The 24,668-nt window shown below is 40.7% G+C and overlaps 1 protein-coding gene across 11 annotated transcripts in view; it reads right to left on the bottom strand.

Annotated features, from left to right (window-relative positions):
• ARMC3 (armadillo repeat containing 3) overlaps nucleotides 1-24,668 on the bottom strand; it is a 106,869-nt gene that overhangs the window by 39,531 nt on the left and 42,670 nt on the right. For all 11 annotated transcript variants that reach the window (XM_042945096.1, XM_042945095.1, XM_042945098.1 and 8 more), the window contains 3 exons: nucleotides 22,726-22,909; nucleotides 11,700-11,852; nucleotides 11,494-11,599 (listed from right to left, as the gene is read on the bottom strand). In XM_042945096.1, coding sequence (XP_042801030.1) covers nucleotides 11,494-11,599; nucleotides 11,700-11,852; nucleotides 22,726-22,909 — 443 coding nt within the window. The remainder of the gene's footprint in view (nucleotides 1-11,493; nucleotides 11,600-11,699; nucleotides 11,853-22,725; nucleotides 22,910-24,668) is intronic.

Below are 24,668 nucleotides of genomic sequence, written 5' to 3'. Positions count from 1 at the left end.
TTAGACAACATCTTAGGGATATATCCATTTCATGTGCCAAAGGATGTCTACGTTTTGTCTTTGCAGACATCGTGGACCTGTTTACTCGGGTCCCATCATCAGATGACGCTATTTGGTACTTCTCAGAAAACCCTCGCTGCAGTTTGGAGGTTCACGTTTAACCCGTCTGCGAAGGCTGGTTACGTGAATCAAGGGTGACCTTGGGCAGTGCAGAAATCTGTTTAACAGAGCCCACATACAGGGTAATATGTGGAACCCGATGGAACAGATGGTGATATTGGCAATCAGAACCTTGTTTGTTAACAGTGATTACAACCATTCTCACCAGCGTGACTTTTCATATGTCTCTGCGAGGTTCGTCACACCAAGGAAGACATATTGGCAACAGACACACCGCGAGTGGTCAGGAGAGGTGCATATGCCGCCGGCTCAGGGCTGGCGCGGTTAAGCCTTGCGGGCTCCCAGTGAGGCTGTACAGGTGCTTGGGGATGGGACGCTGGCCGTTATGATAAACGGGTCTCTCGGGTATCACAGCCAGATCTGGAATGCTGTGAACAGGATTCCTGACTCTGGTTCCAGCCAATTTTTCAACAAAAGTAATGATCCAAGAAGTCGAGCGTATTCGTGAAGTTGATCGATTTCTGAGCGCATCGAAAAGAACTAAGACCCCGCTGCAGCCCCCCGGTTGCAGGAGAACGGGATACGTGCCCCAGCTCTGGCTGAGCTCCAGGATAGACAAAAGTAGCCAAGAGAGTTCTCCTTTTAAAGAAATATTATTTAAAGAAGCTTATCAGCAGTAAGGGAGAGAATCACAATGAATTGTAGGCAAATGCTCAAAATGAAGGGTTTTTAAGCAACATACAATTTTTAAAATAAAACGCAGCCACAAAAACAAATGCACGACGTTTTACACTCCATAGCAAAATAGGAAAAACGCAAAAAAAATTTTTTAAAGGATGAGAAACCAAATTGCTTCTATCACGTTGGTGTATCTGAGTGGCATAATTTTGAGACCTTCAGAGTGTGCTTTTCTGCTCTAGTTGCTATGACATCATGGTTTCCAAAGAGATAATGGCTAGTTGCAAAGCACCTAGTAGAGGCTGACCCAGCACCTTCAAAACAGCATGCAGGTTTTTGTTACCAATTACGAGGCAGTCAACCAAAGTCTAGGGATTTCAAATGCAATTTTCTTACGAGTGACATGGAATCCTTATTGACCTATCTGTCCAATCACAATACTCCCTTCCATACATGCCACCTTCTGTTTCAAAAACTGGAATGGCTGCCAATAATTAACTAGCTGCCATCAGGAAAGAACAACTGTCTTCATTTTACATGGCTGACTTGTCTCCTGATAAAATAGGAATAATGGTCAAGGTGTTCGAATATTCGCAATAAATGGCTTTTGCGGTTACCAAATGTTTCTGTTTAGCCTGGAAATCAGTCTCTTTGCATATCTGCACATGACAAGGGACGCAATCCCAAAGTAATTAGAGGTACCGTGTTGTTGGTTTTCTTAACTAAATCATAAGGATGCTGCGTGCTTTCGTGTGACAGCACTTGCTGGGGCTGCCTTATTCTCATCAGCTCTAATGTCACCTTCTTCTGGAGAGGCCATCTTTAACGAGCATTATGTCATTCCCTCGACCCCTTTCACAACCCTGGTGTCATGTGTGCCCCTCTCTCTGACATTGTGCTGTTTTATTTAACTGATGCTGTTATCACTTCTGAAATTACCTTCTTAAAGTTACTCGTCTATGGTCTCTGTCTCCCATCCAACACGTAAGTTTCACGACAGCAGTTTCGTGGAACTTTTGTTGTGTTCCCTACGGTATCCCTGCAGCTAAGAACAGACATAAAGAACACTTGGGTACCGGTGAGAGAATTACAAAAGAAACCTAAATTCATAAGTAATAACCTCCTTCACCTTTGAGATAAAACAATAAAAGAGGTCAAGAACAATCCCATCCTTCCTAGTGGAAGCTTTGTTCCAAACGCCCTAGGATACTAGACAGAGGGTAATTATTCAGATACCCAAAATATAATAGGTAATCTAGGCTCACTTTTCTTTGTTTTATAGTTAAGAGAGAGAGAAAATTTAGAGAGACTAAGACTTAACCACCAGGCAAGTCAATCAACCAACACAGGATTAAAACTATGGTGGTCTGACTTATAGTCTATAACCTTTTATAACCATCGATCTCTGAAGCTTTAAAAAAGTACGGTGGGGTTTTTTTTCCAGGAAAAAGGAAAAAAAAAAAGCGCCAAGATCTACCTGGTTCATTTCATCATTCCTCAGGGAATGAGAAATGAGGTGGGCCATGGGCCATTCTGATATGTAGCATAGTGGGGAAATTCTTAGTGACCATTGGATATATTTTTTCCCTTTTCTTTATTCCCTTTATAGAAGGAGGGGGAAGAAGAGGAAGTGGAGGAGGGATAACAGGGAAAGGAAGCTGGGAGAAGAGGAAGGAGGGGAGGAAGGAAAGGAGGAAATGAAAGCTCATGCCTCCCAAGCACCCTACTGGAGTTCAAGGAGTCACGGCCGTTCCAGTCTGGAAGAATTCAAAGAGATCAGGAAAGCAAAGAAAAGCATTTCAGTGACGATCTGGAAAAGTTCAGACTCAGACACTGAGCAGGAGGCAGAGAGAAAGAGCAGTTGCAGGAGTGCAGACTAGAAGTTTCCACTGTGGCAAACTCCCTAGGGATGTACAGAGCAGTCCGCTTCGGCGTAGCTCAACCCCACCGCCGTGACCCTGAGCAAAGACCGTGCCTCTGTTTCCTCATCTGCAACGTGGACCTAACAATTATCCCTGCCTCATGGCACTGCTTCGAGGATTTAGTAACATATTCCATTTCAGGAACTTAGCTTAATGCCTGGCCCAACTGTCATCACCACCATTGTCTACTCCTGTTCAGTGAGCCTCGGTGCAGGGATTTTCCCATATCCTGTCTCGATTTCTCGGACCACGGAAAAACACCATATTTCCAAATTTGCCAGTGTGTATGAAATTCTCATTTTCAAACAACTCTTCGGCTAAGTGGTCAAATCTCCAACACTTGCAGGGCTGGAGCTGGGACATTCTCAGGATCCCACCCAAGCCTTTCCCAGTTAGGTGCAGTCAATGATCAAGAAAAGCCATTTCCAGAGAAGAAGAAAACACACAGAAAATGATTAATATGAAACGTCAAGGATAAGTAAAAATGGAATTTATGTAGGTTTTAACTACTGCTTCAAACTGAGAGGGCAAGAGAAAAAAAAATCGCACAATAATTTGATAGTTTTCTAGGAAAATCAGTACTGCTGGGAATTAAACTGGAAAGAGGTACCAGCAACTTTAAAATAAGGTTAATGCAAATGTTAGCATCTGCTCTCTGGGTAATAAAAGCAGCATAGATAATTTTCTAATTGATCACTTCATGGGATTCACAGAGTTTCACAAAACCGGTAGCCGATAAAGTTTAAACCGTTTGTGAAAGTTGACTAGACAACAAGGAACACAAAATGGGGATACGGAATCAACTTGGTTTACTGCAAAATCCAACTTTTCATTCTTTCTTCAAATCCAGTATGATTTTTTTCCGGCCAGAGAAGGAATCAAGGTAGAAAAGAAAAGTATCCATTCAGTAAACTTGGATGGAAATAACACAAGAATAAATATTAAGGGGTGCCTGGGTGGCTCAGTCAGTTAAGTGTCCAACTTTGGTTTCAGCTCAGGTCATGATCTCATGGTTCCTGAGATCAAGCCCCGTATTAGGCTCTGTGCCGTCAGCATGGAGGCTGCTTAGGATTCTCTCTCTCCCTCTCTCTCTCTCTCTCTCTCTCTGCCCCTTCCCCGCTCGTGTTCTCTCTCTCAAAATAAATAAACTTTAAAAAAAAGAAGAAATTTTAAGTTTACCTCAAAGACTCTTCCCATTTATTTCACCTGTTAACTTCAGAAGTCTTTTAAAATGGTAAATAACACATTGAGTTCTTTGAGGGATCAACCTTAATACAAAAGTTTAAAACATCCTTATGCACAAAACTGAATTTCCTAAAAGGTTATGAAACTAGCTTATTTATCTTGTAGGTCGCTCATATTGTGAGCATTCTAATTCAAAGGAGGTAGCATCTTACGACAAAGTGATACTAACAGGCATTTTAACACAAAATATTCTTTTCCACGGTACAGTCAAGAGCGAAAAATCAACTCTAGAGTAATTACGATAACGATGCGATTAACTGATGCTGTCCAAGCATATTATATTAATCCTGTGTGGTTATATAGCACGGCACATTCTCAGCCACCAGAACTGTGAATGTGTCAGAACATTTTTAAACGACTGCCCCTTACAAAGGACCAAAGACAAACTCAAGCATTAACACACTGTTAGTGGTAGAATATTCTCTCTTTAAAAGCAACACAATGAAATGCTTGCCAGATCACAATATTTTAATAATGTTTTAAGCTATTACTTCAGACACACCAGAGGGTGTTTCAAATTAAATTTAATGTGTCTTCCACAAAAATACAGAGCAATCTTTCCGTTGCCAATGTTTTGCCCCTCCCCCAACTTCCTCCTTAAGTACCACTAGGGGTCAGTATAAAGACACGGTTCCCTTCACTGCTCGGCAGGGAAAACAGAGCCCTGGAAACATTTTCCCAGGGAAAAACCCTCACGCAATAAAGACAATAACTGTACAGCTGCAGTATTCTTAAGTCTATCTTAGACTGGACACATCGAGTCTATGACATGAGTTTGCATTTTTTGTGAGACCGCATTTTAATTTTGTAAATCACAGTGGATCGTTCTCTAGTCAATGTTTCTTTAGTAACAAAGCAGTCACCGTGACAAGATTACCTCTTCTAAGTGAACCTGTGTGTATTGGGCACAAAGTATGCTCTAGAACAGACGTTAACATTTCAAAGGGGGGCGGGGGCTCCTGGGTGGCTCAGTCGGTTGAGCGGCCGACTTCAGCTCAGGTTCGAGCCCCGCGTCGAGCTCTGTCCTGACGGCTCGGAGCCTGGGGCCTGCCTCGGATTCTGTGTCTCCCTCTCTCTCTGCCCCTCCCCCGCTCGCATTCTGTCTCTCTCTCTCTCGAAAGTAAATAAACATTAAAAAACATTTTTTTTTTAAATTTCAAAGGGTGGAATGACACAACTCCAGCCATCTCAAAGCCATACATCCCACCTCTTCCTGTAGAAGGGCAGAGATGGAGGTGAACTTTGTGGTGTTTTGCCAACTTTAAGAGAGACTGTTTTTTCTCCTTCAAAAGGACTCTCGTCATTCGGTGCAGCCCCACATGCACAACACAGGCCATTCGAAGAAACGGCGTTGGTCTACGCTTGAGTCTACAAATAAAGAGGTATTTATAAAAATAAATATGTATTACCTTCTCCTCACTCTATTTAATGGGATGGGAATGGGAAAAAAAAAAAAAAAAAAAGCTTTGAAAGTGCTTTTTATACACACTACAGAGATTTAACATTCCAAGAAGAAAATCACTTCGGGCCAGAATCTTCCCCGATAACGCCAATGCCAAATGACTGACAGGGAGTCCGGTCACTGTGAATAAAATGAAGTCCTTTTCTTGAAGTTCTGTGTTAAGTTCTGTCCATGACATACCTTTTAAATGGTTTCTCTACACGTTACGTGGCTTTCTTAGGCACGGTACTCCACGAATAATTCTGCTAGGGCTTAAAACTATTCAGTCAATGCTTTATTTCTCCGTTAGTGAAGAGTAATACGAAATGACAGGTTATCCACAGATAATAAAAAAAAAAACATTCAAAAGTTCCCAAACTACTCAAACATACACCCGTTCAACCTGGGGGCACTGTGGCTCTTTCTGGGATCCCTTTGGGGTATACTCCTTACTTATAGGTCACACAGCAGTAGAAGGGTCCCCACAGAAGAGCTCTTTGACCCTCGTGTCATGGAGACCAGCAGTGGCCCAGTAATCAATCATTTTGGGGGGGGAGGGGTGGGTAACCATTATATGTGCTGTCATTTAGAACTCTCTTAAGTCACTGCTGTTGTGGAAAGCCCAAGAAGGGGTACAAAAAATTAAAAAAAAAAAAAAAAGAAATGGAGATAAGAAGGTCTCTAAGCTTAAGGGAAATCACCCAGTTCTTCACGGAGGTAACACAGAATAAGCAGGAAGAATCAGGAGTTAGTATAATCTGTGAACAAACAACGGAGACTAGATTATGTGTTTTCTACGGCAAAACCAGTTATTACCTACTTATCTATGGGTATTAATTGTATTATTACTTTTCATATTTTTTTAAATGTTTTTATTTATTTTTTGAGAGAGAGTGCAAGCGGGGGAGGGACAGAGAGAGAGGGGGACAGAGGATCCTAAGTGGGCTTTGTGATGACAGCGGAGAGCCGGATGCAGGGCTCAAACCCACGAACTGTGGGACCGTGACCTGAGCCAAGGTTGGAGGCTAAACCAGCTGAGCCACCCAAGCGTCCCTACTCTTTGTATTTTTATTTTATTCCTTGTCTTATTTCCTAAAATAACTGCATCGTTTGAAAGCTATCCTGCCAACAACCATACTATTTTCTAATCTTTTCCTCGTTTACTAATAGCCAAAATTCACTTCGTGTTGGAAAGGAAAACGAAAAACATGAAAGTCTTTTTAGTCTTCAGATAACTCAAAACCTCTAATTCTGATCAGATCCAACAGATGGCAGTGATGTTATAAATTAACAGTTTAAAATATTCTTGTAATGTGTGGACTCTGCTCCTCAGAAGAACGTCAACCACGAATAATAATTCCCTCACTATTTGCGTAAATCATGTACAACTTTAATATGAATAATTGGACAGGAGAGCGCAAGTAAAGATCACCTGAAATTTCGCTGAGATGCTATTTCCTGGATCAAAAATCAACAACTTTCTCCTTTCCAAGAAGTATTACAAATGGAGAATTGTCAGAAAGATTAGCAGTGAACGAAGCAAGGAGAGGTGCCCAAAGTGACTAAATGGGTTACCTTTTCATACAGAATTCATTATTGCTCTTAGGTTTCTATTTTCATCTATTTCTTCCTACAAGGGTTGTCTTAGCCTTCTCACTTTTTATTTATTCGCTTATAAATGATTTCACTTTTCTTTCTCCTTCTATCACTTTAAATAAGCAAATATGGTTAGGGGCGCCTGGGTGGCCCGGTCGGTTAAGCGTCTGGCTCTTGGTTTCAGCTCAGGTCATGATCTCACGGACCTTGAGACTGAGGCCCACATCGGGCTCTGGGCTCACAGTTCAGAGCCTGTTTGGGATTCTCCCTCCCTTTCCCTCTCTCTCTATGCCACCCCCCAACGTGCTCGCTCATGTTCTCTCTCTCTCTCTCAAAATAAATAAACATTAAATAAAATAAGTTAATCTGGCTGTTCTTGTCCTTTTTTTCCTATGCCTTCAAATTGTTATTTTTTTTTAATGTTTGTTTATTTTTGAGAGAGAGTGAGAGTGTACGAGTGGGGAATGGGTAGAGAGAGAGGGGGAACAGAGGATCTGAAGCAGGCACTACACTGTCAGTACAGAGCCCGACACAGGGCTTGAATTCGTCAATGGCAAGATCATGATGAGCCTGTCGGTCACTCAACCAACTGAGCCACCCAGGGGCCCCTCAAATTGTTAATTTTATTTGTGTTCATGGCCTTTCCATATTTTTATCCACTTTAAGTGATCTTTACCCTGCAGATGATAAAGAATGAAAAGTACAAATAGAAAAGTCTTAGAGGTAAGTTTCCACCGTTGCTTCTGTGATCCAAATCATGTAAAAACACAACAATACAAACGATCACTTTCTGTTCTAAATTACGGGTATTGGTAAATACCGTAGCAGAGGTCTGATGTCAGACCTTCTGGTTTTTCACTGTCCTTTCACTTTCCGTCGTGTTTTTGGTGTAAGTCCACTTTCCCCCCCAAATCCGTTGTTACATAAAGGAAATTACGCCAGCATTACGTGTAATCATAACATACCAGAGATCACTCAATGCATAAAACGGGCCTCCAATTCCAGAAGGTGCCCTGACTTTAAGAATTAGAAATCCAGGGGCTCCTGGGTGGTTCAGTTGGTTGAGCATGTGACTCTCCATTTCTGGTCAGGTCGTGATCTCACAGTTTGTGAGTTCGAACCCAACATCAGGCTCTGTCTGCACTGGCAGCAGAGAGCCTGCTTGGGATTCTCTTTCTCTCTCTCTCTCTTTCTACCCCTCCCCTGCTCTGTCTCAAAATAAATAAATAAACTTGAATAATAAAAAATTAAAAAAAATAATTAGAAATCCACTTTAGGCACATTGAGATATGAATGTCAGGGAAGAGGTTGTCTTCTAATAAACAAAATTAGTATTCACAATGCTTAACTGCAAATTTTTCTTTTTAATTAGGCTGGCAATTATCAGGTATCCGAACAGCTACCCAGTGCACCTGGAAGACATTAGCTCTGGGTTTTTGCCTTTTCTTACTACTTAGGTGTGGCAGAAAAGCAACATTCTTTCTACCCCCCAATCTCACCCCCCCCCCAGCAGCAGAGTCACAACTCAGGCCTTTCCCTTCCCCACGTGCCCCCCATGCCCTCACGTGCTGCCCCCCCACCCCAGCAGCTAAGAAAAGTGATCCAAGGCCCTGCTTCTAAAACGTGATGCCAGAAATATTCACCAATGCAGAGTTTAAGCTAATATGTTTTTAAAGACAATCTGAGTAGAATACACTTTTGATTAAAAATAATCAATCATGGTTATTGTCTCTTCTGTTTTGGTTCTAATTAATGCTCTAGGAGGCTTGCTAGAAGGATGGGCAATGTGGTTTATTTGTTTTCATTCCTTTTGGTTGACTGTAGAATCTTTGCCAACTCCAGTCTTCAGCATTTGGCACAAATATGTCAAACCTGACTCCATTTCCTCCTCCAAAACATTCATTTTCAGTATCTTTTAGCTCCAAAAGTCCAAAGTAAAAAGTATATAGGTCTCAAGAGAGACAGATATCCATAGCCATAAGAGATATCTCAAGAGACAACCATTTTCATTCACATCCCATTTCCCATACCAAACACATATTGAAAAAAATGATCAGAATGGACAGTATATAATAGGTTAAAGAAATACCTGCCATTAAAATTTTATAAAAATAAAAATAAATCACAAAAATAAAGAGACACGTGGCAACATTTAGTCTTCGTTGACCTTTCTGTGTTGACAACATGGAACCATAGAGTCGGATGACAAAGTTCTGTGTAACAGATGACTGAATTGCAAGAGAAAGTCTGAAGGAGCCTCTTTCAGAAGCTACTTCACATCCTAATTTTCTACGATTTTGTATAAAACTGTGAAATTATATAAGCCAGGCAAACTCACATCAAATTAAGACATCTATACACTCTGGAGGCCTATTAAAGTATTTTAGATAATATATCAATCTAAATGCACCCAAGATAGAAGGGTTTTAATGTCACTGGTAAGACTTTTCACTGGCACCACTATCGTGGAACAATGCTATTTTCAAATTGCTACTTATTATGACTCAATATTCTAGAAATTTGTGTACTTTCACATAGATAATGATGACCCTGAATTTAGGAAATTGCTATGTCAAAGATTGTAGCTATTAAAGGAACACAGTTTTGTTCTGAAGCTTATCCTATTTTGGCTGTATTTCAATCGGGGATTGTTAGATTTTTAGTCATTCCATTAAGATCTCATAAAATACTGTGTGGGAGTAGAGAAAGGGAAAGAAAGGGTAGGAAGGGTAAGAAATAGATTAAGTATATGATGGAGGTAGAGGAAGATCGATTTCAAGTTAGAAAAGACTAATCTCAGCCACAATGCCATAAAGCAATAATACACAAAAGTTAATAACTTACGTATCGTGATGGTGGATTTTATGTGTCAACTTGACTGGGCGAAACAATACCCAGATAGCTGGTAAAATATTATTTCTGAGTGCATATGTGAAGGTGTTTCTGGAAGAGGTTAGCATTTGAGTCAGGAGACTGAGTAAAGGTGGCCCTCACCAATGGGGGTGGGCATCGTCTAATCCGTTGAGGGTCCGAATGGAACGAAAAGGTGGCAGGGTGAATTGCTCTCTGCCTAAGCTGGAGCATTCATCTTTTCCAGCCTGGAACACCGGCTTCCCCGGCTCTCAGGCCTTCAGATTCACACTGAATTATACCAAGAGATCATCTTTCCTGGTTCCCCAGTTTACAGATGGCAGATGATGAAACTTCTTGGCCTCCATAATCACATAAGCCAGTTCCTATAATAAACCTTCTCATGTCTGTATATTATGTCCTATTGGTTCTGTTTCTCTAGAGAATCCTTAATAATAAACATACCAAATGAGATACAGGGAGGGTAAATAATTATTTTATTTATGAACGTTTCTTTCAAGAAGTTCTCGCTCTTTTATAAGGCAATCTTCTGTGGAGGAAAGAACACAGATTCCAGATTTAATTTCCAGCTCAGCCATTTTAATAGATGTGTGTACCCAGGAAAATTAGGTAACCTTGCAGAGCCTCGGTTTCCTCATCTGCTGACAGATCATCTTGGTAATTAAAGTTTGTGCTGAATATAGATCACATACCACACTGCTTAGAATATAGAGGGCACTCCTTTCCAATCTTTCCACATAGTGTTTACCCATAAATATATTGCTTTCCATTGACTTTTTTAAAAATTTTTTTTAACATTTATTTATTTTTGAGACAGAAAGAGACAGAATATGAATGGGGGAGGGACAGAGAGAGAGGGAGACACAGAATGGGAAGCAGGCTCCAGGCTCTGAGCCGTCAGCCCAGAGCCCGACGCGGGGCTCGAACTCACGGACCGCGAGATCGTGACCTGAGCTGAAGTCGGACGCTTAACCGACTGAGCCACCCAGGTGCCCCTCCATTGACTTTTTAAAATGTTTCTAGATTTACCTAATATTTATGTCCTTTTAAAATGGGTCTTGTAGGGGCGCCTGGGTGGCTCAGTCGGGTAAGCGTCCTACTGCAGCTCAGGTCATGATCTCACAGCTCCTGAGTTCTAGCCCCATGTTGGGCTCTGTGCCGACGGCTCAGCCTGGAGCCTGCTTGGGATTTGGATTCTGTGTCTCCCCCCTCTTTCTCTCTCTCTCAAAAATAAATAAATAAACTCTAAGAAATAAATAAATAAAACGGATCTTTTAAATTTTCTCTAGATTTATCAAATGTTTCTACAAAGTTGCCTTTAATATTTCCAGCAGCCATCCCGTTTTGTTTCTTCTGGAATCGTCCACAAAAGTTAGACTGTGAGCTGAACCACATGGCTCACCCATTTTCCCAATCAGCCCAGAAGAGTCAAGATTTCGCAGCATCTTTGAAAATCAGGGCCATCTGATGACTCTGACTTTCATAAGGATTCCTGAGGAGTAACCCAAGAGAGAACATCTGAAAGAATATGTAAATTGCCTGGAAAGCCAAAATATTAAAATGAGAACATCCTGGACTGTTAGATACCCCTAAACAAGTCAGCGTTGAGTTTCTCCTTACTTTGCATTAGCGGGATGGCATGTGGTTAGATTGGCCAGGGCCAGGGAGGCGGCCTCCCTCACTTCTTCACTGTCACTCTTCAGCAGCACGATTAACTGTGGAATCCCTACAGAAAAAGAGAGGGAAGATGTGGTTTTGTGAGTACCCAGCTAAACTACAACTGGGGACCTAAAAATGTTCGAAATGGTTTTTTCTGCTTTGCTTACCCTGGTTATTGAAAAATTCCTTGCTGCCCGTATTCTCACACATTGCCGAGATCGCTTGGGAAGCAGCAATTTTAGTTCCGTCGTTTTCAGAACCCAAAAGGGCTACGAGGCATTTTTCAACCTCTTGTTCGTGAAAAAGTTTTCTATTCTCAGCTTTCATAAACCAAAAGGAAAAAAAATTAATCAGGATTTTTGCCGCAAAAAACCATGCAAGGGTAACTACTTCCTCATCTAAAATGTGACAGGAGGTTCCAGCCGTTTCTTAGCCTCAGTCACAAAGCTCTACACTAAATAAAATATTCCCCCACTCGACCTCTAGAACACAGTGACTATGCAAAGTGACTTATGAATATTAAAGCTTAAGTTCCTGTTCCCTTGTATGATATCAGTACTAGGGCAAAGAAAATTCTACGATAAGAAAGAGGCAAGTTTCAGATTTAGTGAAAATTTATTTAACGCCTGTCATGCTGCCTGGCACGGTGCCGTGTTCACACAATGCTGTCTTCTCACTAAGGACAAAAACCCTGTTTGGGGCACCTGGGTGACTCAGTCGGTGAAGCGCCTAATACTAGATTCGGGCTCTGGTCATGATCTCCCAGTTTATGAGTTCGAGCTCGCACGGGGCTCCGTGCTGGCAGGGTGGACCCTGCTTGGGATTCTCTCTCTCCCTCTCTCTGCCCCTCCCCAGCTCTGTCTCTTTTTCTCAAAGTAAATAAATAAAGGCTTTTTTTTTTAGAAAGGACAAAACCCTGTTTATCTGATGTTTATTTTAAATACAAAACTCAACATTTGAAGAATGCCTAAGACATACAAACTGGCATGCTGGGTACTCAAGAGAAAAGGAGAGAAGTGGAGAAAGTAAAAATGAATAAAAGAGAATGAGCCCAAGTCTTCGGGATTTATAATCTTATATCAAAAAATCATAATCATTTTTATCTCAAGTTACAATAAATGCTGTTGCAGCAAAAATTACAATAAATATTTAATTGCCAAATTGCCATTGATATAACCTAAACATACATTAGCATGGTTTTTTTTTTTTTATTTGAAAACAAATAAAATTGTGACTCTAAGAACATACCATGATATTCACCCCATTATGAAACACTTAATTAAAAATCAAAGTATTTTCAATGTTCTTTTTGTTCCCTACTGTTTTTCTCTTGATTTCCTTTCGTTTTTTTAAATAAATGACAACCTCATTACTATACTAAGCAAGCACTGCATTAAACTAAATTAGAACGTTAAAACCTCATTTTTTTGTTTTGTGTTCTACAGCTATTTTTAAATTTTTATTTTTATTATTTTAATGTTTTTATTTTTAGAGAGAGAGAGACCGCACAAGTGGGGGAGCAGGGCAGAGGGAGAGGGAGAGAGAGAGAGAGAGAGACGGAATCTTAAGACAGAATCTCCATGCTGTCAGGTCAGAGCCCGACGTGGGGCTTGATCTCACAAACCATGAGATCATGACCTGAGCCAAAATTAAGAGTCACATGATCAACCAACTGAGCCATCCAGGCATCCCGTAAGTTACTCTTTATTAAAGGCATGTACTAGAAAAAAGATATATTAAACCAAACTCAATGTTAATGCCGTAAGAGGAATCAGAGACTAGTTTGAAAAGAACCAGCTTACAAATAATTCTTTGCTAATTTGTTTACAGTCCTCCAAAAAGCGTCATCGTAGGTTTGACTTTCCATTAATTACCCTTTGAAGTCAATTTACGTGGTTAAAATAGAAGAACGTGTAAGATATGCTCTTAGGATGTTGATATACGTAAGAGGAGACTATTCTGTTAGAATAAAAAATCTCCGCAAAAACCGCCCTACTAATTTCGATCGTATGTGACTTCTGCACGAGGAACTAATTCATCGTTTATGTATATTACAACTAACTTGTGTTTCTAGGAATATTCTCAGAACTTATCATAACTGCTTGTCCACTTTAAAGTTAATAGAGGATCTCTGTCTTCTTTTAACCGTGAGTTTTTTCAAATTGCCCCCTTTTTTGCAGAAGCGGAACCACACTCACATGTCACCACCTTTGCAATCACTTTTGGCCTTTGTTCATTCCAAACACAGCAACCTGGTCACAACTGGCACTGGCTACATCACTAACACTTCTGTTCATTTGTCTTAAACCAATTATGAACCATGTCCTGTAATCCTATCGTTTTAATCCCTTGCTCCTTTCACTTAAACTGAGGATTCAGGCAGGTCATAACTGTTTTACTTTTGTAAATGGTGCGATTAATACTTAAATCTCAAGTATGTGGCTTCTGAAAGGTTTTAAAATATATGTAGTCCTGATTAGTATTCCCTGAATAAAAAAGATCTGAAACTCTTCTAGAGTCTTTGACCTAAAATGCTTAGATTCATAATTAAGATTTCCCTGATAGCTCTAAATTCACTTTACTAAACAGAACACTCTGAGCATAAATTCTACCAGGAAAATCAGCCAGAAGAATTAATTTGTCAAGACTAACTTTGGAGTATGTGGTTGTCGCATTCAAAAACCAGTATATACGCAATTCTTGGAAATATCTTTTTAAAAATAATCTAAATACCACGGGCAATTAGTTTCTCAGCCCTGCTGGGAGTGTTCTCAAAATCCAGCTGCGTTCACCAAACCTCAAAAGTGCTGACTGCAGTGTGGCCATAATAGATTTAAAAGATGAATTAACATATTAACCAAGTACCTTCACTGAATTGCTGCACCGAGAAGTAAAGTATTTATGTTTTAATTATACAGATAATAAAGATGGCAAGGTAATTATGCTACTAATAGAGTAATGTCCTTTAAAGATAACATTTGTGCAGTATCACTAAAATAAAAAGTGTGAGGCTTTGTAACTGGAAATAAATCTGCACGTAATGATGCTTTTCTTCACCCGCTCTCGGGAAGTTGCTATGGCGCCACCTTTGCTCCTGCTGAGATGTTAATGTCAGTTCATAAACCTCCTGGCAACGTGGTAATTAACACCTTCCTCCTCCCGGTCCCAGGTCAAAAACTGACTGATCTGGGCTTTCGACTGTGGGGGCGCATGTTAAAAAGTACTCAACAAACAAAACTTAAAGAATGTGTATTAAGGGGCACCGGGTGGCTCAACGGGTTAAGCGTCCGTCCAACTTTGGCTCAGGTTATGATCACACGGTTGTGAGTTCGAGCCCCCCATTGGTCTCTGTGCTGAAGCTCAGAGTTCAGAGCCTGGGGCCTGCTTCGGATTCTGTGTCTCCCTCTCTCTGCCCCTCCCTTGCTCTCTCTCTCTCTCAAAAATAAATAAACATTAAAAAAAAATTTTGTTAAAGAATATGTATTACGTGTCTGTGTGTTTTTGACGTGCAATGACGATGCATTCCCTAACTTACAAAACATTTTTGATGATGAAAAAGTAAGAAAGAAAGTTTTACGTGAATACTGATGGTTACATTATTCTTAATAACAGCATAAGGAGCAATATTTGTGAAAACCTACTTATAAATGGAGTTTTCTAACTGTGCAAATATATTCTCTCATTCAGTAGGTTGTCTTTTAGTCTTGGCGATTGTTCCCTATGCTGTGCAGAAGCTTTTCATTTTGATGTAGTCCCAATAGCTTATTTTTGCGTTTGTTTCCCTTGCCTCGGGAGACATCTAGAAAAATGCGGCTACAGCTGATGTCAGAGAAATTACTGCCTGTGCTCTCTTCTGGGGTTTTCTAACTGTGGAAAATTATTTTGAGACTTCATGATTATTTACTTCCAATACAGAAATATTAGGAGAGAACTTTGTTATTCCTTAGTAAGTTTTTAGTTTTTCATTGTCACTAGTTAATATAAAATAAAGCCTCCTAGATCTGGCTGGGTCTGGCAGAGAGAAGTCAAGGCAGGCAACATTTGGTATAAAAAGGGGTAGATAAGAAACACAGGTAGGGCTTGAAAAGAAGGCACAGTATAGAAGGGAGGCAGGGAAGAAGAGGTGGTTATCGTCGATCTGGCCAAGTAAACAGCGTAAGGAAGTAAATAAGCAACAAATAGAAGAGATCATCAGGTAAACGATGCGGCTGTAGGATTTAGGAGTTGGGAAGTCGATGTCAAATCCTACAAGGACTGTTTTGGCAGAATGGGAGAAGCTGAAGTCTCATGCAGTCAGTCGAGGGATGGAGATGAGATGAAGAGGTGAAGTTATTTACAATTAACTAGTCTTTCAAAGAAGTCGATTGAGAAGAAAAGGGGGGAAATAGGGGGCCGTGGGTCAGGGACAAGTCGGGAAGAAACAAATTTCTGTAAACTACTCCTGGTCAATGAACAATTATGGGCTCCTCAGAATGTTCTAAATTTGTATCAGTTTCCTCCTATATAACCACTAGGACCAGGAGAAAATAGCACCCCAGTGTTGTAATGCCACATTAGTGGGAAAGCCTCATCATCATCCAAAACTGGGCTAAAGGACTCCATTGCCGTCTCAGTTGACGGGGTAAATAAGCAAGGGCATCCTGCAGGTCTTGTCTGATTATTGTAACTAGGCCTAGTTGATGAAAAAAAACCCATCAAAACATTAAAAACCACAATTAGGAATGTGTAATAGGTATGGAAGAAAGAGAACAGAGACGGGCTAAAATAATAAATATTCCTGGGGAAAAAAAAAACAGTAAATAAAACAAAAGTAATAACCAAAAGTATAATAGGAAAAAAGTTTCCTAAGTTAGAAAACAAAAAACAAATCCCAAACCACGATTCAGTAAATGACAAGACTTTTCTGTTTCAGGCAGAGAGAGGGGGTGGGTATGTGTCAGACACATTTTGACAAAGTTTTTTTTAACTTATAGGATAAGGGATTCAGCACAAATACAAAAAGAAAATATTTTCTATAAAGAAGAATGGAAATCAGACTGCCCTTAGACTCAGACGCTACAAAAACAAGGTTCGTAGAAAATCGGAGAAAATGCTGTGATGTAACAGTTCCAGACCCAGCCAAACTGTCCTATGTGCTTTTTTCCTAAATAAAATCTTAAGAATGGGCATGTTTTATCATGAGAAATTTACAATGTACATTGACGTGGATTCAATATGTAAATAACGATAAGTGTGGAAAAAATTGAGTGTATAACGGCCAAATGATCCATAAAAAAGAGAATTATATAGATTTTTTAAAATGTATTTATGTATTCATTTTTTACAGAAAGAATGCATGGGGGAGAGTCAGAGGGAGAGAGAAAGAGAGAGAGAGAGAAAGAGAGAGAGAATCTCAAGCAGGCTCCACACTCAGCCCGGTGCGGAACTCGATCCCACAACCCGATCTCGACCTGAGCTGAAATCAAGAGTCAGATGCTCAACTCACTGAGCCACCCAGGTGCCCCCCAATTACATAGATTTTTAGAGAGGAGAATCTATAACCCCCCTATGAAATTTGCAAACTTCAGGAAAGGGAAGAGTTATGGAAGCAAAAAAGTTAAATGTCTTCAATAACTATAGCCACTCTATCTTTAAAAAAGTCATTTAAAATTTCCTTTCATCTATATAACAAAAAAAGGAAGAAAGCAAACAAGACAACATAGAAAAATGAAAAGCCGAAAACAGCAAACACGGTCAGGAAGAAGGTGAAACAAATACAATAGTTGTAGAAATAAACCTAACGATGGTTCATCCCCTTGCCTCTGGATCTAGCGAGTGATGGTTTCACAATATTGTTAATCTGTGGGGACCTCTCCATCCCTTGTTTGTTCCCTTAACTCTGACTGTACTTCTGAAAGTAGTCCCTTCATGTGTCTCTTTATTTAACTCATCTGGAGTTTCAAGAGCTGGTAATACACCTTTTTGTCTAGTCAACAAGCATCTATTCCCTTATTTTATTCATTGTTTACCTTTATCTTCTAGAACAGTGCCTTGCATATAGCAGGCATACAATAAATATTTGCTAAGTAGTAGGCAAAGAGATCCATAGATCATATACTAGGCCTCGGTGACAATGCAATATTATTTTCAAAGCAAAACTTGCATTTTTTTAAACTACAAATCAAAAAAATGTTAGAATTTAAAATGGGAGACTTTGAACTCTGGGTCCTGCTGGAGAAATGGGATCTGGGGCTCACTGTAGGTCTTTCACTCAAGGGTTGGCCCAGTTTGCTGATATGGTCAAAAGGCTGATTAAAATCCTTGCTTCAATAGCACTGCTAGGAATTTACCCAAGGGATACAGGAGTACTGATGCATAGGGGCACTTGTACCCCAATGTTTATAGCAGCACTCTCAACAATAGCCAAATTATGGAAAGAGCCTAAATGTCCATCAACTGATGAATGGATAAAGAAATTGTGGTTTATATACACAATGGAATACTACGTGGCAATGAGAAAGAATGAAATATGGCCTTTTGTAGCAACGTGGATGGAACTGGAGAGTGTGATGCTAAGTGAAATAAGCCATACAGAGAAAGACAGATACCATATGGTTTCACTCTTATGTGGATCCTGAGAAACTTAACAGAAACCCATGGGGGAGGGGAAGGAAAAAAAAAAAAAAAGAGGTTAGAGTGGGAGAGAGCCAAAGCATAGGAGACTCTTAAAAACTGAGAACAAACTGAGGGTTGATGGGGGGTGGGAGGGAGGGGAGGGTGGGTGATGGGTATTGAGGAGGGCACCTTTTGGGATGAGCACTGGGTGTTATATGGAAACCAATTTGACAATAAATTTCATATATTGAAAAAAATTAAATTAAATTAAAAAAAGAAAAAAAAAAGATTTTGCACCCATAAAAAAAAAATCCTTGCTTCATAAAACTGAAATTGAAAATAATCCTACGATAACCAAATCTTTATATTACATAAAATGATGGTGCATGTTTCTAAAATGCTGTTCGTAATATACATCACCCCACTTCAAAGAGGATATCATGAATAAGAGAAAATCCAGAAAAAGTAAGAGAATGATCACAGGATAGCATAAGGACATGATGTATGGGGAAAGGCTAACTGAAGATTCTTCTGTCCGGAAAAATAATGGTTAAAGGAAACATGAAAAAAAATCACAAATGGCATAGATGAAATCAATACAGATTTAGTCATTTGATTCTAAAATAGTGAGGAGACACAATTTGGAAGTGGGATGTAGTCATTTTAGAACTAACATAAGGAAGTAGATTCATAAAACATTAAGTGCCAGATGGGATTTAAAGACTATCTGGTTGAGTTTCTTTGTATTACAAATAAAGAATGGATTTCACCAAATGGTGCTAGGAAAACTGGATTTCCACACGCAAGAGAATGAAGTTGGACCCTACCACACCGTACACAAAAACAACTCAAAAATGGATCAAAGACCTAAACATAAGAGATAAAACTATAAAATTCTTACAAGAACACATAGGGGAAATTTTTCATGACATTGGATTTATTAATGATTTTTTGGATATAACACCAACGGCATAAGAAACGAAAGAAAAACGAGATAAATTGGACTCCACCAGAATTAAAAACAGTGCATCAAGGGACACAATCAATAGTATGAAAAGGCAACCCACGGAATGGGAGAACATGTTTGCAAACCATACATCTGATAAGGAGTTAAAATCCTGAATATAGAAAGAACTCCTACAACTCAATAACAACCTGGTTTAAAAAAAAAAAAATGGGCAAAGGATTTAAATAGGCCTTTCTCCAAAGAAAATAAGCACATGGAAAAAAAAAGCTCAACGTCACTGATCATTAGAGAAATACAAATTAAAACACAGTGAGACACCACTTCACACAAATGAGTATGGCTACTAACTAACTAACTAACTAAATAAATAAAACAGCAAGTATGGGTGAGAAGGTGGAGAATTGGAACGCTTGTGCCCTGTTGGCGGGCGTGTACAATGGGTGCAGCTGCTGCGGAAAACAGTATGCAGTTCCTCAACATATTTAACACAGAATTACCATATGATCCAGCAATTCCAGTCATGAGTATATACCCGAAATAACTGGAAAGCGGGGACTTGAAAAGCTATTTGTATATGTATGTTCATAGCGGCATCATTCACAATAGCCAAACAGTAGAAGAAACCCAAGTGTCCATTAACAGATGAACAGGTCAACAAAATGTGATGTATACATACAGAATACTATGTAGCCTTAAAAGGGAAGGAAGTTCTTTTTTTTTTTTTGAATTTTTTTTTTTTTTTTTACATTTATTCATTTTTGAGAGACAGAGCACAAGCAGGGGAGGGGGAGAGAGAGAGGGAGGCACAGAATCCGAAGCGGGTTCCAGGCTCCCAGCGGTCAGCACAGAGCCCGACGCGGGGCTCGAGACTCACAAACCACGAGATCATGACCTGAGCCGAAGTCCGATGCACAACCGACTGAGCCACCCAGGCGCCCCAAAGGGGAAGGAAGCTCTGATGCATGCCGGGACATGGAGGAACCTGAGATGGGTCACGCCAAGTGAAATAAGCCAGTCACCAAAGGACTAATAGTTTACAGTTCCACTTGTATCAGTACTTAGAATAGTCAAAATCACAGAAACAGAAAGCGTGGTGGTTGGTGGGGACCACAGGGGGGAGAAGTGGGGAGTTCTTGCTTCATGGGTACAAGCTGTCTGTTCTGCAAGACGAAAAGAGCTCGGGAGATGGACGGTGGAGACGGCGGCCCAACAGCGTGAATGTACTTAATACCGCTGAGCTTAAAAATGGTTAAGACGCTAAATTTAACATTATGTATATCTTGCTACCATTTTTTTTTTTAAAGAATAGAACTCATTTCCTTTCCTTTAATCAACACCAGCTTCTCTTCTTGAGTTCCCCATTTCTGTGAATGGCACCATTCTACTCCCAGCTGTCCTAGCCAGAAACCTGGTCTTGTCCTTGACATCACCTTCTTCCTCCTCCAACCCATGTGGTCACTCATCGAACACTTATGGACCGACCCTCCCGATGTGCCAAGCACTGTCATGGGGGTTCTCCTTGCAAATGTCTGTTTCAGGAAACTTTCACCTTCCACCTAGATGACCACAGCTGTCCTCTTCCTGGTCTTTCTGGGTCCGGTCCAGCACACTTCGAATCTCTCCCCCACTTTGCAGCAAGAGAGCTCTTTCTTTTAAAAGTGAGCATCTGCAATGGTCCCTCACCTTTCTAAGCCACTTCAATGGCTCTTTGTTGCCATCAAAATAAGGTCCAAAGTCCTTACTTGGCTTCTATCGCGCATTAGCATCTGGCTCCTCATTACTTCCACAGCCATCACTTTCAATTTTCTGCTGCATTCTATTCACTAGCCGTTCTGAAAACTTTCAGTTCTAGAATTTACTATGCTCTGTCCCTCCTCTGGCCTTTATACCCTGTTCCTTCTCCTTAGAGCACTGGTGATCCTTCCCCATCCCATCAGGACCTTCTTTGCCCAGACAATTTCTATTATTTACTTTATGTCGTGGCTGGTAAATTACTTATGTCGGGAAAACCTATCTGATCCAACCTGACTTTAGGTGGCCCTCCCAAGTGATCCTGTCCTTCCACCATCAAGCACAGTGTGATCACCTGCTTCCTTGCCCCTTCTGGGTTTATTGACCCAAAGTGGGGGGGGGGGGCTCAATAAATAATTAGTAAATGAATTAGTAAATAGGTCCAGAGAGGCTGTGGTTCATTCATAGTTACAACTTAGGTCATTGCACTGCAGGTAGCGGGACCAGTGGTAAAACTAGACCACCAGGGACTCTCCACCCAGGGCTCTTCCCACTGCTAAGTCACACGATGGGTCATAAATTCATGAAACTCACTATCCCAAGAGGGGCTGTGCCCGGCTTTAAATGGTCCAACCACACAAAAGAGAAGTCGCAAAAATTTTGGCTTTGATATCGTCTGTCTCTTGCCATCGTCCTCTCTTTTGGTCTCAGACAGCTAAGAAGACCTGGGATAGCTGGAAAACAGAACTGACCAGGCACAATAAGGTCTAAGTTCCATTTGATAGAACACCGAGCCAAGCAACTTTTGCCAACATTAAAAACCTTGATTTTACAACCTGTCTAGATTTGGCATTCATAACGCAACTCACAAGTCCCCTCTATATTAACTCCGTACTGGACGGTGACATTCGGCTTACTGCTGTAAAACTCTGCCTTGAAGAACTCAGTATGGATTGAAAAGGAAGTGGGTCCCATAATATACACATAGGCATATATATGTACAGATGTGGGTGTCTATGTTTAGAAACAAATCATTTAAACTAGTCAAAACTGTCATCATTTAGAAGAGGAGTGATGTGGAAGGAGGAAAATAAAATCACATCTTTTATTAAATAAAATACTCCAAATATACATAAATTAAAACTATAATTTCATCTTCAGTGCTTGTGATGTAATTAATCTCTCATATTTTACAGATTTATGCCAACATAGCTTGCCACTGAAATGAAAATTGTATTATGTATACAGTGTGAGCATATTATTTTTCCCAGCCATATCACATGGCTATATCACTGCCTGTCTCCAGCTGAAGTTGAAATTACTGTACAGATATCATTCCGAACGTGGGTATATTGAAACAACGTTTTTCAGGATCACAAGCAAGGCATGGATGCTGTAAAATTTCAGAATCAAGGGGAAATAAAGGCTTAACTTAGGAATGAATTGCTTTAAAAAAAAGATGCATAATTAAATCATATTGAGTTAATTATGTCCCTGACAAAGCAATTTCTACTTTTACTAATTGGCATTGAGATGAATCTTGACCTTAAATAGTAAGCACTATTCTCCAACGTTCATTTAAAAGCCGACAAATACTGGGGTGCCCGGTTGGCTCAGTTGGTTAGGCGTCCCACTCTTGATTTCGGCTCAGGTCATGATCTCATAGTTCATGAGATCAAGCCCCGCGTCGGCACAGAGCCTCCTTGGGATTCTTTCTCTCCCTGTCTCTCTGCCTCTCCCCCACACGTGCACGCACGCACACGCTCTCCCTCTCTCTCACAAGAAATAAACTTTAAAAATTAATTAAAAGCAGACAAATACTCTAGTGCTTGTTAGTACTAATCAAAGCCAAGAATACAAGAGGAAGCATGTGTGCTTAGTTTATATAAAATGAGACATACGATCATAAGCTGCTTTAGTAATTGCTTTTGCTGCATTCTTCTGAATATCAGGAATTGTAGAATTTTCTGCAAAGGACAGGAGCTTCTTAAGACCCCCGGTCTGCTGAATCAGCACCAAAGTATCCATATCTTCAAGGCAATTGGCTATCACGGAAAGCGCTTCTATATGAAGGTCATTCAATTCCTAATAATAAAAGCGAATACAACTTCAGAAAATTGTAGTGAAAGAAATTGACACTTCCCAAATTTTACTACAAGACGAAGGTCAGTCAGAACATAACCTCGTTAACGTTGCTGTGACAGATGCCCAAGGAAGCAGTTCTGTTTAGTTATCATAACATCACTCTCCCTCACAGTTTGCCCCGTCTCTTCTTGCTCCCCCTGCTCCAAAACGTTTCCCAGATACAGGATCATTTTTTCACAGATAAAGACGCTTGCAGCAATACTAGCCCAGTGGAGTTGCTCATACAACCTCGTACCGCCAACCATTTTAAAATCCGAAGAAAATATTCTTTGAAAAAGCAGACAGGAGCTGAAGGAAAGCATATTCCCTAAAATCTCCAGCCGGTCGAGGGAAGTGTTGTAAGTCTGTGACTTCTTGCCTCCACTCTCATGGGCTCCAACACAGCAATGCTTCTGGTCAGGGAGCTCTCTTCACAGCAAACCAAGGGTGACAGTGGGTCCATGCCCATATCCCACCATCCCGAAGCAGCTGGCTCAACAGAGTGGCCTTTTGAAGACAGTTACGGTGCCAGTGAAGTGGGTGGCGATACCTGGCAGGGCCGGGGCACGGTTCTCCACTTTATACACGTTCTGAGTCAGTGGCCAATATACGGTGCTGGATCTCCCATAGCCAGTGATGGTGGGTCGAGGAATCAGGGGGTGGAAACGGGTGTCATAGCACTGTTACCCCCTAGTGGCCCATTAGCCATATCTTTGCTTGCTCTCTCCCAGAACTCATGCTCTGTTGGCCTAGAGGTCTTAGTTCCAAAGGAGAGAACGCTTCCGCCAAGAGGCACGACAATGATTCCACTGGACTAGAAGTTAAAACTTCCCCCAGCCACTTCGGCCTCCCCATGCCTCCACATAAGCAGGCAATGAAGGAAGTTACCGGGCTGCTAGGGTGGCTGATCCCAACTACCAAGGGGAAACTGGACTGCTACTCCACACCAGAGTGTATCCGGAATACAGGAAGAAGAGTATATCTGGGATACAGGAAGTCCTTCGGGTATCTCTTAGTATTACCATGCTCCGTGAATAAGGTTGAAAGAAAACTACAATAACCTAATCCAAGCAGGCCTCCTGAATGGCCCAGACCCTCAGGTATGAAGATACGGATCACCCCACCGGGTGAAGAACCACATCCGGTTGAAGTGCTTGCTGAAGGAAAAGGAAATGTGGAATGGGTAGTGGAGGAAGATAGTTATCCATACCAACTACCACCATGTGGCCACTTGTAGACAAGAGGGTTGTAACCGCCATGAGTATTTCTTCCTTATTTTGCTATGAGTGTGTGTGTGTGCGTGCGTGTGTGTGTGTGTCTGTGAAATAGTGTGGGTATTTTTTCCCCTCTCTTATCCCCTCAGGCAACATAAGATGTATTGACTTTACAAATTAGTAGTTATTCTTAATTTTACTTCATAGTATTTAAGTTACAGGATATCAAGGAGAAGACTAAATATCCCCCAAGGACATTGCATCCTCTTCTGGGGAAAGGGTTAGTATATTCTGGTTGTACACGGGATAGTTACATCATGCTAGGCATGCAAGGACCTTGCTATTGCCTTGATTTTGAGATTAAGTAGGATTTAAGGAGATATGTATGGATGCCAAATTGACTCGTGATGATTAATTTTCATGTTTTAACTTGGCTAGGCCACGGTATCCAGATATTTGGTTAAACGTTATTCTAGATGTTTCCATGAAGGTATTTCTCTAGATGA

The sequence above is a fragment of the Panthera leo genome, chromosome B4 (genome assembly GCF_018350215.1).
Source record: "Panthera leo isolate Ple1 chromosome B4, P.leo_Ple1_pat1.1, whole genome shotgun sequence".
In the NCBI taxonomy this organism is placed as follows: domain Eukaryota; kingdom Metazoa; phylum Chordata; class Mammalia; order Carnivora; family Felidae; genus Panthera; species Panthera leo.
Note: the sequence above shows the minus strand (reverse complement) of the source record. Positions and strands in the feature narration are given on the sequence as shown.